The sequence below is a fragment of the Heliangelus exortis genome, chromosome 14 (assembly GCF_036169615.1).
Source record: "Heliangelus exortis chromosome 14, bHelExo1.hap1, whole genome shotgun sequence".
NCBI lineage: Eukaryota > Metazoa > Chordata > Aves > Apodiformes > Trochilidae > Heliangelus > Heliangelus exortis.
In genome coordinates, this window is record NC_092435.1 from 15,500,695 (window position 1) to 15,518,682 (window position 17,988).

The 17,988-nt window shown below is 38.2% G+C and overlaps 1 protein-coding gene across 2 annotated transcripts in view; it reads right to left on the reverse strand.

The window, feature by feature from the left end:
- The window catches only part of AMMECR1 (AMMECR nuclear protein 1), a 70,315-nt gene that overhangs the window by 21,753 nt on the left and 30,574 nt on the right, over positions 1-17,988 (reverse strand). For both annotated transcript variants that reach the window (XR_011728608.1, XM_071757588.1), the window contains exon 2: positions 15,139-15,249. Coding sequence is in view for 1 of the 2 variants with exons in the window: in XM_071757588.1 (XP_071613689.1) it covers positions 15,139-15,249 (111 nt within the window). In the remaining variant the exon portion in view is untranslated. The remainder of the gene's footprint in view (positions 1-15,138; positions 15,250-17,988) is intronic.

Here is a 17,988-nt window from a genome sequence, read left to right on the forward strand (position 1 = left end):
GGCTGTAAATTGGAGATTCTGTCTATACTTCATAATTGAAATGGCAATTCTTGAAAGATGTATTTATAATACAGTAGCAGATATTAAATACATGAGGGGAAAAAAAAAACGAACTTAGGTATTTTGTTTGGAATACTGGAACCTAAGCAGAGACAATTCTGTTATACTGCATTCAGCTGTTCACCAGTTCACTTGTGTTTTCCAAACAAGTTCAACAAAAGAGATATTTGCAGAATCTATCTCAGGGTACTTAGGATTTCCAGACAAACATGGTCTGGGATGCTTTTGATGCATCTGCAGTCAACATGAGTATCTGTTAGGAGACTGAGCTAATGTGCACCTGCAGAAGGACCACTGCCTGAAACTCCTGGAGGTTTAAGCACTGCTGGTTCTTCAGCTGGGTCTGTCAGCCTTATGTAAATACCAAATGAAAATTATCAAGCTCCTCACTTACTCACCATTACAATATTTCATGTAAGAAAAGCAAGCTTATGTCCACAGAAGCTGTAAAAGCTTCCATAAATTTAAACGGAGCTTTTTAAAAGGAGAAAAAAAAAGATCTTTTTTTCTGTTGCTCTGACAATTGCCCAGAGAAATATCCTATCACACTCTGGATTCTTCCAAATAAACCCTGTTCATCATTATGCCACAATAATGTTACACTGTGTGGTAATAATGCCTGAAATTAATTTCTTTGTTACTGCTGTAATCTATCAAGGATATAATGAAGGTTTTTATGGAGAGGTCTTAAAGTTTAGGAGAATTTTGTATGTGTGCTGTTATGGCCTTTAAGTGGAAAAGTATTATCATAAAGGTTGCAACTCCTGAAATCTGTTCACATCAGAAAGCATAATGCAGTCAGAACTAAAAAAAAAATAATAAAACCACAAAATGTTAATGTAATCAGGACAATACAATACTAAGAATCAAAGTTCTGTTGCTTCAGCTTCCTTATTGCTTCTTGAAGCCAGAAATCATAGAATCACTGAGTGGTTTGGGTTGGAACAGATCATCTAGATCCAACCCTCCTGGCCTTGAGCACTTCCAGGGAGGGGGCAGCCACAACAACCTGGGCCCTCATAGTGAAGATTTTTCTCATAATACCCAATCTAAATCTCCCCTCTTCACATTTTAAACCATTGTCCCTTGGCCTCTTGCTACACGCCCACGCAAAAGCCCTACCCCAGCTTTCTTGTAGGCCCCTTCAGATACTGGAAAGCTGCTATAAGGTCACCCTGAAGCATCCTCTTCTCCAGGCTGAAAAACCCCAACTTCCTCAGCCTGGCTTCACTGGGGAGGTGCTCTAGTCCTCTAATCGTTTGAGTGGCTCTGCTCTGGACACACTAAGGGACACACTATGTCCTTCTCATGTTGGGGACTCCAGGTGGGGTCTCACAAGAGAAGAGCAGAGGAGGAGAATTGTGCTTCTTATGGTGCAGCCCAGGGCACAGTTGGCTTTCTGGGTTGCAAGTGCACACTGATGGCTCATGTTAAGCTTCTTGTTCACCATCACCCCTAACTCCTTCCTCTCAGACCTGCTCTCAGTCCTTTCACACTGTATCAGTTCTGTGGTTCCAGACAACTTACTTTTCTCCTTGAATGCAAAGAAAGAACAAAGCAAAGACTGTATTTTTCTCATACTGTTTAAATCCTGCAGGGCATGGGGGGAATATTTTGCACTACCATACAGCATGCCCTATTACACTGGAAAAATTATTAACCTTAAGATGTAGCAGAGCTTCAGCAATAGTTCAGAGGTGTGCCTTCACAAAGGTATGTGAAGGCTTTGGATTTTAGCATAAGGGGTCAGTAAGTGAGAGGTTCAGCTTATAGCAAATTACAGCACAAAGTATGCAATTACCGAGCTTTTGCCTGGGTACAGCAAAAAAGCCTGAACTGCCACGTTCCACACTCTCCATACGTCTGGAACTGAACAAAGTCAGTTCAGAATACCCATGCAAAACAGTTGTCTGGACTCTGAATTGCTCAGCATGGACCTTGAACAATATTTTCTGACTCCAGGGGAACACAAGGTAAAGCAGCTGTGTGCAGTAGTCCCTTTGTAGGTGGCAGCTTGTTTTCTGCCTTTTCTTTTATTGTCCCTCACTCCTCCCAGCATCTGTCATCATGCTGGGATAAATGATGACAATGTAATTCCAAAAGGCATGACAATTTCTGAATCATACTCATGCAAGCATTCAAGAAGCTGAAAGGTGTCAACTGCCATGGAAATGTCCTGGTTTGATACATAAAAAGCAAATCCACAGCACTTAAGCTTCTCTGTTATGCTGAGAGATTGTTTTGTCAGAGTCATTCCAGATGCTTATTTAAAAATTGAATAACAAAGTGACCAGGGTTAAACGTGTGGGCTTTTGTTTGGTGAACACATGATAACAGACTACTCAGAAAACTAATTGAGCTCCAACTGGACTAAATTATAATGTCACTAAAAGGCTCTCCAGCAGATGGCAAAGTTTAGATGATTAACAAACATGAACTGCTCAGTTACATTTAGAACCTTGCAGCTCGAGCAATGCCAACCACTCAAATCCCTAGGAGCATGAAAAGAGGACTCTGGAATTCTTTACATCTCCAGCAAGTCTCTCAACATTGACCATATTCACCACTTTCCCCAAAAACAGACACTGAAGTCAAACCAAGAATCTTTATGGTTACTTTGTAGCTGAAATCAACCTTCACTTAACTCACAAAATACTACTCTCCTCTAAAGATGCATTCAAATAATAATTTTTTAAAAAGAACAAGTAAACATGAAATATTTTTATTCCTTTATGAACTTGAAAAAGCCTCATCTTAAGCACACATGGAAAAATACTTTCCTAAGCAGCTCAGCAATGCAATGATACATAAATACATGAATATGCTTTCAATTTCCTGTAGCTTGTACAAAATTTTCATTATAATGTTGAGAGTCTGGAACAATAGAGTACTTAATTTTCTCAATATTTTGTTTTCCCTCACCAGGAATACTAGAATTTGTTTTAATATAAAAATAAAATGTAGTTGAATTGTTATTAGTTTTCAATATGATTCATTTTAAAAACCAGTAAGTGCAGGGGATGAATTTTGCAATTAAGCTCGGGTTTGATACAGCTTGGCATAATATAGAAGCTATGTTCTATGGTCAGGACTTAGAAACCAAAATGGTGGACAAATTAAATATATATAATCAGGTTAAGAATAAGGAAAGCAAAAGGCACAGTAGAATATGCTGTAACTGAATTGAGAAGGAAAAAGATCATATTCACCTACTTGAGGTGTTGCATTAGATGTTTCATAGAAAAAGATTAAGAAAATCAAATATGCTGAACTATAAAGGTGTTGATGAGTATTATGTGACAAATGAAAGGTGACAGAATCCAGTCTTGAAATTCTTGAGCAAGTGCATAAATGGAGAATAACCACCGAGTCTGCTGTCTTACAGGCTGGAATATGACCACTCCTAATAAAGGGCACTGAATAATATCCTGGCTTGCTTCCTAAGATATGTGTTTCATCAGTATCAGCTCAACTTGGGCTCTGATTAAACCAGCTGGTTTTTATCTAAGTGCAATCTCTTACACATACTCCTGAGTACATCTGCAAAGAGATGCAAATCTGAGTGCTGTCAGGGCAAAGGCTGGTGATGAGCTCATTGCATCTTACTAATTCTCAGTGTTTTTATAAATATAGTAAAAAATACAGGCACAAGATCAATCCCTTGTGGCACATGTAACAAGACCTTAGGGAAAGACACAGCCACTCCTTATTTCATGAGAATTCGTAGGCACAAAAGAAGCCATTTTGGTTTCTAAACACTTCTCTTGCCATCACAAAGCCATCCTAGAATGCAGGTGTGGGAATGGCTGCATCAGGATAAAATTTAGTTCCTTATTTAAGGCAACAAAAAATGCTTCTCTGTTTCCCTGTTAGTTTTGTGTGGGTGCATAGGTTTTTACTTTATACAATAAGCTTATTAACAGATTAAGCTATAATTGTTCAGCACCACTACAAATCACCAATTAAAAAATAAGAGTAGGTTTTAGATACATAAACACGTTCAGTAAAGCTGGAAGCTTTGCTTCCTGCCTTGCCTTCTCTTGATCTTCTTACACACACAAATAAGTTGTCTGTAAGCCACTTCCTTATTCTCCTTTTAGCAGCTCTGCCACTTCTCTCTCTTACGTGAGCAGGTCACTGTTTCATCCCTTTATTCCTTGTAGTTTTCCACCACAATTCTGTCTACCTGGGGGGGCACAATCAATGCCACCTGCAATTTACTCAACTTAGAGAAGTGTCTGGATGTGGCATTCACAAATCACTGTATCTAAGGCCAAGATGCCCAAGCAACAGAACCTTTTTCTGTATATTCTGTTCCAAGTCTGCCAGCTGTCTCTCTGTATATGCTTCCTACTTTAAAACAGGTTTTGAGTAGTAAATAAAAACAACTGAAATACAATGAAAAGACAGTTCTGAAATGAAGAGGCAAGAGGTTCAGGTTAGGTTACATCTGCCTATAGCACTGAAAAACTGTAACAAGTGTTCCAGGAATGCATTCAACTCAACAGCATTTCATATACTTAAAAATTCTGCTCAGTTGCTGAATAAAGAATACAGTGAAACATGAAAATGTAAACACAAACGTTTGATTATGAGATTAACTGAAATGTTAAATTTGTGCTTCCACAAGTATCTTCTTAAAGAAACTAGAGGCCAAATTCTTCTCCTTTTGAAGTTAGTTTTACCATTCATGGCAGTAACACCTAAAACAGCAAAAGACTTTCTGTTCTGTTCTTGTATTAACTTAGTTCTCAGCCATCACTACCATCCTAGATGGCTGCACATGTTTAACTGAGGGAAATATTATCAAGTGCAACTGAAGCCTGATTATTCAGTGGTAAATGAGGATACAACATGGATGCACAGAACCCCCTGATTTATTTATAATTATATCCCTCAGAGCTACAATTCAAACACATCTATCTAGAGTGTTTAATATTTAAACAGAAATAGGTTTCATCACCTTTCCAAAAAGCAAGGCAGAAATCCTTCACCTCTGGAATGTCAGGAACGCTTTAGTCAAACACAGTTTTGTGAAACTGTATGTAACAGCTCTTGGAAACCTATGCTTTTTTAAAAATATATAAATAAAAATAATAATTCAAAATCATGCATTGTAGAGTTCCACGAAGCTAAAAAGGGATTTAGGAAAAAGGAAGCAGAAAGTCACCCTCTCAGTAATTGAAAAAGCAGAAGGCACAAAGCGGGGCTTGCTCTGGGAATGGGGCTGCCCGCAGTGCAGGGACCTCCGCAGACAAAGCACAGCTGCTGCTCTCTGCAGTGAGGGATTAGCAGTCTAGGTCAAAGGAAAAAAAAGCCTCTCTGTAGCTAAGTGAGCAAACTGCAGAATGCATCCTCAGCACAGATGAGAAAGGGCCATCTAACCAGCTTGCAAATTGTGTGGAAGGTTCTGGGAACAGATACAAAACCAACATCAACTTCTTGACAGAACACGTAAAAAACATTTCTGGTGAAAAGCAGTGATGCTCTGTTAAGAGGGCTGAGGTTGCAATGACCTTTCAGATATTTTAAAATTACATTTCCCCTTTCCCTTTCAAATGTATAACAAGGACATTTTCTTCAAGGCAAAACCAACATGCTATCTGTGGGGCTTTAACAATAACATCTGGAAATAACTGGCCTAGAGATTAAACTTCTTTTAATTGGCTTTTTTAAGAACTGAAACTGTTAAAAATACACATATGCACAGATTTATTTATTCTTTTAAACAGACTTCAAATCTTTTTCAACCTTTATACAGTTGAGTCAGGTCGTATTCTGGCTTTCAACTTTTTTGGCTTTACATTGACCCTTCAGCTGAATGGGATATCTGAAGAAAAATAATTACTAAAACTTTTTATTACATACAAAATATATTTTTATTCTAAATCATTTGCATTAGCAACTTTTGTCACAGAGAAAAAATGAATAGTCTTCTAAACTGACAAATATTTTTTTGTAATCAGTGTGAATCTATTTCTAACCTGGCTTTTGTTTATGAATAAAACACTGAGAACATTTCTGGCAATCAAGCTGGTATTAGAAGTGCTGAATTAATTGCATGCTACAGGTAGCTTGGCACCTACTTCAGCTTGTGGTATTATTTAAGTGTAAATCATTAAAATCACTTGAAGTATCAAAAAGCTGTACTGCTAAAAAAAACACCAAAAATCCAGAGCTTTTCTTTTTTCCCCTTGTCAAATCAAACCAAATTCAAGCCAAATCTTTTCACCGAGAAATTAAGTAAGAATAAAAAGGCAGAACATTACTCACTTCAAAGTCACATTTCCTTGCTGATTTAAGTTTGATAAACCTGATTTCATACACTGACCTACACAGCCATTACTGATTGCCATTACCACAAAGCCCCTTTCAGTGAAGCTGGGGCTGCAGCTTCTGGCAGATGGGGAAGTTCCCAAGAGCTGTGCTCAGGCTCACCCAACACCCCTGAACATCTGCACAAGTTCCCCAAGTTCTTGTGGGAGCTATTTATACACTTCTCCATCCTGAAAGACTGCTTGCCTGACTATCAACCCTTTATTACAAGCAATCTACACTTAGAAAAAAAAGTATACCACTGCATTGCAGCAGCAAAACTAAATTTTAAGTGTGTCAGCTGACAGATTTTGTAGCTTGCACATTATATCTAGAGCACAGGCACATGGTCACCATTTGCCCCAGCCCCCCAGTATCCTTGTTTTAAGAGTTGAATGTTATCAGTCCTACTGAAAATTGGTTTTGATGGCTGCAAAAATAGCTATTCTCTACTACAGTAAAAAATGCTACTATCTCTGTGTTTAATTACAGCTATATGTATAAAACTTTTTAATTAAAAAAGTTTTGAAAATACACACAAAAGTAGGAATCTATCAGGCTAGAAATGGGTTTTTTGATCTACATCAAATGGTTTAACAAGCTGTTTATATACTTTCACAGCATTAGATGCTTTGTAGACTGTATCAATACATTGTCACTCACACAGCTAAGAAATCAAAGGATGTTCAACTTCTGTTTCTAACAGACTTTTAGAGAATACAGCTGAAAATAGCAGAATTTGAAAAGTGAATCAACAGCTCAAAGGGAAGAGACAAAGCTGGAGTGTTTTGTTCGCATTTAAAAGTCAAGCCGGGAAAAAACAAAGAAAAAACAAAGAAAAAAAAGACAACAAAAACCTCAACAAAACAAAACTGTTAATTTCAAGTAAGTGCAAAATTTCAGTAATTTGTAAATGTTCAGGACAAGCCACCTTTCCCCTGTGCCCCCCCTGAGATTGCACACTGACAGACACATGTAGGATATGAGCTGAAATGGTTCAGAGTGCTGGGGCCTGTAAGACTTCTGGGTTTCCTCAGCATTCCAAGTGTCTTTAGGCTTAGATGCCTCCAGACATTCTTCAGCATTTAATATGGCTGCTGGTGTCCCACCAAAGGTGGGCATGCTCTCTCTTCTTCCAAGAGCTTTTTTCTACCATCTCAGCTGTACAGCTGTGTGAAGGACAGAGCTTCTCTCTCCCTGGTGTCACCAGGAATGATTTTAGAAGCAGGCATCCCATTTAAATATAGCAGAAAATTCTGGTACAGCTTAGAAGAGTATTTTAATTCTTACTGTGGTCCACGGAAAATGGTAGATGTGGTTTCAAAAGCTTCAGCATCTTTGTGTTAAGACACAAATGAAGGCTTTTGGAGCCTGGTTTGCACACCCAGTTCGTGCTATTTCCTCTTTAAACAGTCTTAAAAGAAAGCATCGGGAAACACCTCAATGGAGGAGGTGCTGACAGACTGAAAACTTTAATTGAGACTCCTTTCCCACAGTGCCTCCCACACAAAGCTGCAGAGTTTAAAGCTTTTTAACAGTTTATATGCATAAGAGATAATACTTTTTCCTTTGACCTCACTTAAACCCTGATAATTTATATTAAAGCAATACATTTCACCAAAAATTAGCTCTATGAGTCAAACAAAGCCTATAAGTGCACTTCTGCTGGGGGAGGTTTCTAATGTGCTGCACCTCAATTTCCATTGTCTTAGGAAGTCAGGGACACACCTTGCTAACATCTTTCTCACATTTAGCACATAAAAGCACTGGGCAGTATGTGCAGTGGGAGGTTTTCTCCACCCCTAACCTCCCCTTTCCTTAGCAACAAAGCTGTGGAAAATGTCCCTTACTCTATAATAAAAATAAGTATCTGCCACTAAGCTGAGAAAAGCCAGAGAGAAAAGCTTACTCAGAAATAGGTAACTTCTATGCCAACTTCTTCCACTCTGTCCTAGCTGAGAGTTTCCAAATACTCAAAAAAAAATGCCAGTGCTCTGAGAAACCCTTTATCTACACCTCTGCCTGCTCTCTGAGCACACAGTCCTGTTCTGGCTCATGACCCACTACTTACAAAAAACAAGTCACCAAAAGTCTCAAACGAAAGTAAATTCCATGCTAAAAGATTTTTAGGAAATGTTTTGCAGACCTTCCCTTTAAGGGTACCATATAAAAAGATGAAAAAGTTGACCAATAACCATGGAGCACCAGCAACTACCCATACTAGTAATGGAAAACTGAGAGCTATACCAAAGTAGAACTTTCCTAGGAAAAGCTGGGAGGCCACTCCCCTGACTCCACTCTCCCTCCCAAATGCTGATGTCAAGTAATATTCAAATACAAATCGAACTTTCAACCAAACCAGTGTTTCAACTCAACCAGAACTCTGTCTTTGAACTTCAAGGGTGTGCACTATTTTCTTAGCATAATAGGAGACTGTGTGGGAAGAAAATGAAATGCAACAGCATCGTGGGAAACAGCAGAGTCACAAATGACATGGTTCTCCTTGAAACCCATCTGGAAACTCTGAGTAACTGCTGGATGTCCCAAGTTACTCATTCACATTCATTCTAATATAAGGAATATCTGATTTATTTAAAATACTACTAATTACAGCAACTAATGCAAGTTATTTTGCTTGATCATAGATTTTTTACTGCATGTATTTTGCAAGAAGCATATTTTTAAATCCCCAGTTTTTAATTCATGCTTTAAAAATTAAGATGATGTATTAAGTATTTTAATTCTAGACTTCCTCAAGACTTTAGACTTATGACAGTGTCAGGAACCCACCCTCCAAACTTCATGGAATCACTTTATAAAGATACAGCCATTTTGTTATCATTTTGAATCCTGAAGTTCTATTTTTCCTAGATCTTCAGTTGGCTTTTGTAATTCACAAAGCAAGTTTATTCCAACAAATACAGTAATGTGTTACACAGTGACAAAGAATTCATACTCTATAAATCATTTTCCCAGCAAAATGGTTAAAACCATTATCAATATTTGATAACTCTGGACCTATTTTAAAAGCTTTGGCAGGGCATCGTTACACACTGCTCTTTTCACTAATACAATAAGCTAAGGACTGTCCTTCCATTTGTAGTGTTTTCCTTTGCTTTCTTTCTGGAAGTGTTGCTAAGGAAACAGACCATCATCTGGTCTAAGGGTCTAACAATTACAAAACCATTTTTTGTTTAGGTTCTGGGTATTTTTTGAAGAAAAAAACCCACGACAGAATCCCTCCATCCCTAATACACATAATACGCAAGAAATACATATTCACTAGGACATGCTCCTCCCTCCTAAACATTTTCTTTTCATTTCATAATGACATGACACGCATTTCACCCATCATTAGAGCAAAATTTGGGATTTTTCTGCTTCTAAAGTCAGTATTGCATTTAGCTTTGCTGTTTGAGAAAAGGCAGCATGCAGTTTTGTTAAGCAACAGTTCCCTGAAATAATGACCTGGCACTATGTGCACAAAATCATTACAGACCTACTTACTGAATCGACTCACATGGAGTAACTAAGCCTCACTCAATAAATCCAAATTTGTATACTTCATTTAGAGTGTCTGGTACTGGGAGTTTACATCACAATTCATTTTACTGCTGAACATATTCCCCTACGACAAATCTGAGAATTTATCCAAATTAAAGTGGTGTTATTTGTAAAATTCATGTCTACTGTAGTGCAGCAACAAGCATCTCTCAGCTTAGATGACTTCTAAAAATATGAACAACTTCAAGTTTCTGTCTATACAGATGACAGAGCAGGCAAAACACAGGAGTCTGTATAAAATATCTATATGTTCCACTAACTTTCAATCTGTTCTTTTCAAGTTAATCAGACATAATTAAAAAAATTAAGGTGCTAATACCTTAATTTTATATTTTTCCCTTGTCAGACCACTCTTTCGGTAAAGAAATTTTTCCTAATACTCAATCTAAACCTCCCCTGGTGCAGCCTGAGGCCATGAACCATGTTACCACAGACCTCTCTCAGCACCTCATCTGCCCCTGAGAACTCAGAGGCAAGCAGCAGCCACTAGAAATTCCAGTATTATGCCTGCTTTTCATAGAAGGTACCAATGAAAAGGAAGCAACGTGATGCTACCTGGCTTTAAAGATGACATTAAGCATTCAAGAATAGTGTAGCACTGGTGAGATGAGATTGCTGGGAGTGTACATCAGTCTCTGCAGAGTTAATTTTGAAAGTGATAGGGTAAGCTTCACCCCACAATCATCAGGCATTTTTCATTGGTGGCCACCAGACACAGAGCAGGAATAGAAAAGGAAAAGCTGACTTTCAGCAGTGGTCTACTACATATCAAAGAGACAAAGAAAGACAGCCTGCAAAGTACAATCAGTGGGCACCACAGAAGTAACAATGTGCTCTGAACTATTACATGAAATGCTATTTGCAGGAATTAATTCAGGCTATGACTTCTGTGAGCAGAGAAGGTCACAACTGAAATGTCAAAAACATTTTTTCTCCCCCAACTCTGATGTTGAAAAATTGCAGACAGTGTGCTTTCCCCTGGATCAACAGCAATGGCTATCTACACACATCATAGCACCACCTGATAGTAAGGGCTTTGGGAAGGCAGCACTGAGTTGTAGGGCTAATTACAGGGAAGGTTGAACACATCTATGATTAGTAAAAAGAAACAGGAATTCAAGACTGCTGCTCCATCTGCACACATACTTCCCTCTAGTCTTGAGCAAAGCAAGGCCAACATCAATATAAATGTGAACTGTCATTCATTATTTTTCAATTGCACCCTTTAAATAAATTTGCCTTACAGTGGGATGGTTAACTCTACTGTGTGGAACAGGAGGAAAGGGTCAATGTGTTTCACAGAGAGCAGGCAGGTGATACAGCAGCAACAAGGACTAAGACTTTTGAAGTTACTAACAAATATAGAGCAGTAGTTGATGCCACTGGTAGCCAAATCATCATATGGAATCTACACCCGAATGCAGTTATGAGAAAGTTGGGTTGCAGGCTTAATTTCCTTCAGTCTTGTGCTTTCCATCCTGAGCTTCCCTCTTTGGCTTTTTTCATTTCTTGATCAACCCCTTCTAGGCAGAAGATCTGACAGTGGTCATATTTCTCTCAGGTGGAGTGGTAAGCAGAACACACAACAAAAAGTCTTGACTACATCTCACAGTCAGCAGCAACAGGCCTATGCTAGTTAAGGAAGGTGGCTTACATATTATTTTAAAATCTAAATGTAGTTTTCAGCCATTATTAAGGCTTGGAGCTCTCCAGTTTTTCTTCACTGCTTTCTTCTACGCAGAAGGCTCTGCCATTATAATGTCTCCTTAATTTACCTCTTCTCTACTATTTCTCTTCTGATACATATTCCAATCTTTATAGGATAAGCCAACAGAGTTGAAACTTAATTTATACACCTATACTTGTTATATTCACTAGGTACAAAACATGACTTGAAAGTAAATTAAATTGGCAGAAAAGCTAAACTAAAATTAATAAATGAAACCATTTCATTCAGTAAGACAGCAGGACCTTGAAACTTCAATGCCAAAGCCTAAGTCTTAGTGCTGAACAAAATACATGAAAAAGTAATTTATCAACCTGTTAGGAAACTCTGTGGTAACCTGCTTCCAAGTTCACTGTATTTTCTTGATGGAGCTGTAAAACAGAAGGTATTTTTCATAATCTGCATTGCTTTCTTTTTTTGTGTTCATATAGGATATTCAATTAACATGTTCAGTCTAAAGGATTTTTTCATGGGCAAAATAGTTCTTACATATTAATATGCAATATTCAAATAAAACATTTTAAACAAGATAGATTTTTATCCAACTAACTTCCTAGTAAAACTATATACAAATCACTAAATCTGAATCTTCTTGTAAAGTTCTGCATAAGATTTTAATAATACAGTTCCTTTCTCCTTTCACTAATATAACTGCAGATAAAATTGAATTCTAACATGAGGATTTTATCAGGAATACAGCACTAGCATTTTAAACTACAGGTATTCTCATCCCTCCTCATGACTTGGGCAGATGCAGCCAATTAATGATGAATCATTCAACACACATTTCCTGTTTAGAACACACTGGCACTACCAGCCTAACAACCTCCAGGGCTCATTGTGGAAGAGAGACTCATCTGGACACAAACCATCACCATTTTTCTTTATAGACCCTAAAAAGGTGGTTTTCAATCAGGGGAGGTGTGGGTGTTCCAAAAATTAAATTGTCCACTTCAGATTCCTAGATGAACTATCAGTGTGTTTGCAGAAACTACACTATTGCATGCAGACAGAGATGTAGGGGATGCACACTGGACACAAGATACAACTCTAGATCAGTACTAGAATTCAGGAAAAATTGATTTATTGTGATCCTAAGCACTACTCAACTATTTTGCAAAAAATCATGCATGAAGAAAATTGAGGATATTTTGACCACTAAGCACCAGGGCATTAAAGAACAGCTGTTCTTCTGTACCATTGTACTCACTGAAAGCTGGGCCACAATTCCACAGAAGGTGCTGAAAAAGATAAGAGTGAGCTAGACAAACAACCTAGTTGTTGCTGTATCTTCAGAATAACCAAAGAAAAGTGCCTCCCAGTGTCAAATAAAATAAAGTCAGAGGAATATCTGCCTGTATCCTCAACTAAACATCTTGGTCAAGCTGCATTTTCTGAAGAGACCTTTCTAATTCTACCTTCTTTGTTGATCATTTTTTGCCTTCCCTGAAGTTGTTTTCTTTTTTTTTTTTCTTTTTTTCTCAGGAATTTCCATATCTTCTGCAGGAGCTTATTGCCCACTTACGGATGGATCAAACTATAAAGTCCTAGTTTCTGATCCCTCCTAGGGAGCCCTATGGAACTCCAAACTCTGAAAGTTCATGGGCATTTCAAAGGTGCTTCTGTTATTCCTCAGATGCTCTCCTCTGGAAGCTCTGTAGTTGAAAAGACTTGGCAACATGAAGGAAACTCATCACAGGTAAACCTTTCTTGTTTTAAATAATAACTGATATAAAGGAACAACTTCTCAGTACAGTCAGATATGAACTTTACACTTAATTGTTCATAGCTGAAGTTTGGGGTTTTGGCTTTTTCTGAACTACAGAATACACTTTTGGTGCCACAAACATGAAAAAGGTTCCCCATAAGAGGTAACACAATCCAATATTCCACTAAATACATTTTTTTAAACACCTGACAATCTCACAAAGATTTTTGAGAAATAAGTTGGTACATATTTTCATTCCTCTCATATGCTGAACTGTCTGAATAGCCTCATACAAATAGCAGGTGACCATCGTTTGAAGAATGCATTGAGAATATTTTTGTTCCCTTTAATTTGCATCATCTTCCATATATGTTGGCTTTAGCTTTCAGAGTTAGAATGCAGAGACAGGCATCTTATAAGCATTTTTAAAGGTATGCAAGAGCACAGCACTACTTGATTTGTGGCAATAGAAACAGCTATGTGCAACAGAGACTACTTTTTAGGCTATCACCCTTCTTGTTGTCTTAGAGGACAATTTCCTGTACAAACTTCCCACTCAAGCACTGTAAAGTGTGCACTTAAATGAAACACTCCAGTGCAGGGGACAAGTTATTTTTCCTCCAGTCTGGTTCACTAATGGTTAAGGTTTTAAGGTGCTTAACCTTCAACAGAGAAAGGTTTTAAAGGACACATAATTAATAAAACCAACACAATGAAGGTAACAAGGTCTTTCAGAAGTTTGTAAGGACTCCAGGAGATAAGAAGTTGATTTCTTCAAGCTGAGCAGAGAGAAGCATGAAATGAACTGCATCTTGCAACAAACTAGTGAGACATGTAAGAAAGAACATGTCCCATTTAAATATTACTTAATACTGGGACTGACAGGGCTTTTTAACAGCAAAGAGGAAGATCCTGCAGTGGAGGAAAGCCTCAAATCTAAAGTGATCTAGAGATATCAATTATTTTAAGTGATGACAATTTTAGAGGTCTACACATGCCAGTATATAGTTTCTACTTTAAAGCACTATAAACAGTCTATTGTAACTGAGTGGGACAGAATTCCATTGATTCTTTAGAAAATAAACTTAAGAAAACTCTTAGAAAAAACAAGTAGAAAGCTTGCTACTAGCTCTAGTGATACACTTATTAGTTTTCACTCTATGCAAAGGAAATGGAACAATATTAAGGTGAATGAATTTAGGTGTAGATCAAAAAATGAAGGATTATGCTGCCAGGGAGTGAAGGTTTATCATCACTTACCTCCCTCATCCAGAAGATTCCCACTCAGGGGCTGGGATGTATCTGAAGAGTAACATGTAATGGAAATTTGTAGCATTAAATTAACTGCAGCTGATTGGAAGCACCTGATGGAGAAGAGGTGAGAATACCTGCTGTTTTAGAAGTGTGAATAGGATAATCCCCAAATCTGACTTTCTGGTCTTCTGCCCTGACTTTAACTATTAAGGTTAAAATTTGTCTGAACACTGGAAAAAATACTATAATAGTTAGTTACAATAAGCTACTGGAGAGTAGTTTTCCAGAAAAAAAAAAGGCTCAAGTGCTGGTTTTTAACTGAAACCATAGCTTCATGACACTAGCAGTCAAATAACCAGGCAGTACACGTAGCATCAAAAGGAGATAGGGGGGTTCATTGATCAGTATAGTGACACAGCCAAAAAACCCAAGCCAAACCAAAGCACACCTATCATCTCCTCAGCAGACTATTTAAATAGGTAGGTCAAGGCTACAGAAAACAAAATCTTACCTAGTAAGTGTGTACTCCCTGAGTCCTGAATGCAGGTTCATGGCAGAAAAAGTACCTATGCAGCCACGCAAGCGTTTATCTCGACCGATCTTCCACGTTACAAACAGTGGGCTGGGGTAGGGAAGAAAAAAAAAAAAGACACAATCACAGAAACAATATTGACAGTTGGTGAGAAAATCAGTAACAGTGCTCTTCCATTTCAAGCAAGGAGGGGCCCAATCCCTGCAAGAACTGTATCTGAGCAGGCCATGGCATTTAAAAACGTTCTTTGTAATTCTTTTTAGTGTTCTAGAAACATTGCTCGTGTGATAAAATAAGATTAGTGGGATAGTTAATGGACAAAATGAAACTGCTTTGTAACAGTTAGGATAATGCTCAGTGTCCCTCACTGGTACCCAATTAGCCTGCTCCCAAGAGTGGGAAAAGCCTTGCCTTAGACACCTGGATATTAGGAAACCTTTACAGAAGGGAAAAAAAGAAAACACAGAACAATACCCCTGCCACACTAACTACCCCTTCACTTAAACACAAAATCTCTGGGAAGAGTGGAGCAAAATCTCTAGTAAGATGAACATGTCTCAGTCACATGAGTGTGACAGTTACAAACAAGCATTTCTATCAAACAGTTTGGTACCAATCTATACACTAGGCTAACAAGAAAGAGACAAACCAGATGACTTTTTGGCATCAAACTTTTCTTGGCAGCTTTAGGCATCAATACACAAGCAACAGAAAACTACACAAACTTGAATTTCTCAAGGGAGTGCACATGGCTCCTGGATACCCAGTCCTCTCAAGTTTAACAAGCATTTCTAATCCTGAGATGAACAGGGATGCATAGAGAAGAAAAGCAAATAAAGTTCTTCCAGAAAGGAGACAAATCAAAGTGGATTATACAAACAAGAGTGCACTTTCCCTTATGTAATGCTTTAAAAATAATTTTAAAAGACATTTCAGTTAAACAACTTGGCACACAGTATTCTTGATCACAAATAGGTCCAACAAGCAACCTCCCCCCAGCTGAGACACACCTATCCCCTAACTCCTGAAGTGTATCTGATGTTAATTTGGGGGAAACTCCTAGACCATTCTCTGCATTTTGTAAAACAGAACCTGTCTTTCTAGCTACACTGGGATTCTTAAAATATACTGAGGCCAAGAGCTTTTCCATGTGAGCAGATCCGTCACAGCCCAGCTCCATGACTCCCTGCACAGTGTGCCAGGGATGGGTGCAGTGGTACAGGGGTACACACATAGCTGTATGCATCTGGTTTTGGACTCTCATGCCCATGTTACTTTGCTTCTTCCATCCCCTGCACTTTGCCTGGTGTGCCACAAGATATTTAGCACATGATGGCAGAAAGGGACATGGCTCTCAGCCTCTGCAGCCCCCCTGCAGCAGCATCCAGTCCTCTCAGAACTTTCCAAAACCTGTTGTGACCTCCTGCTGGTACAGCAACTTCCTCCTCATTTGATTTAAATGGACAAGTTCCCTTCTTTCAGTGATGATTAATAGAAGAGGAAGCTGAGGTCATATCTTCCTTTTGGATTTCCTTTTATTTCTTTTGCTCTCCCCTCCTCCCTCCCCCCCCCCCCAAAAAAAAAAAAAAGCAAAAGCTCAATACAAACTGAAGAGCATAAGGCCAGAAGGGACTACTACCTAACATTTAGTAGAGTACACATTGTTATAGTATTTTCCATTCAGATCAACAAGTGGCATTTTACTACCATTTTCAAGACAGGTATCCCTGTTCCCCTAAGTGGTATCAACAAAACCATTAGATTGCAACAGACCTGAAAACACTCACACAGAAACAAGCCTGAATAAGATTCAAATTAGACTTTAGGATTATTCTCTTGACCTTTATCTTTGGATTATGAGATTTATTAGCTGTAATACACTTAGTGGAGAGCTATAATTCAGGGAAACCTACGCATTTACTTTCTTGTCAAAATGGAATTCCTTCTAGGAAGCATGGTTACTGCTACCTAAAAAAGACAATAGAAGAAAATGTCCAGAGACCATCACTGAATGTCAAACAGATTACTGAAAGATTTGCATATGCCTTGGAAGTCCTTGTCAATGAGTACCAACAGAAAAAGTAAAGGTTATGTACATATATTGTTGTACTAGTGGCAGCAGTAGCATAAATATACTAATGGGACTAAATTTAAACCTCTATTCATTGGATAAATGGTAGCTATACATCAAAAAATCTGACTAAAGATGTTTTTCCAACCTCTCAACTTCTGTATTCTCCTACACTTGTCTCCCTGTTCCCCTGGAGCCACTAAAGGTATCCACATGTCTTCACAGAAGATGTAAGCCTACCCAACAGAATTACTTGTCTTAATTACCATCACAGTTGTCTTCAAAGTGCAGTATGGACCAAAGGTTCAGCGCAGCCAGTGGCCCAAGAGAATTCAAACTCTAAGGATTCAAGAAATAAGGCTGACAGGGACCTTCAGGGCTCCTGCTATCATAAGGAATAATTATATTATATAATTCTGCTCTTAAATGATCCAAATTCCACATCTGAAAAAATACTAAGAATAATGAAGACAAAATCCCCAAAATGAAAAATTAGAAGGCTGCCTCAAAACCTCAGCGAAGTTCAGAACCTCTGGAAACATTCTGATTTCCTGCTGAAATGTTTTCCCAGTCAGCTTGCACCTAGCTGTTCTTGTGCCAACATTGTCCATTAGTTTCAATAGTTCTCTTCCCTTCCTGGTTATTATTCCCCAAGTATTTATAGAAAGAATTTGTATGCCTCTTCAGACTCCACTTCACTGAGCTAAACGAGTTCATTGTTTCCTTTCAGAGGAGATCTTTCCATTCTGACCATCACA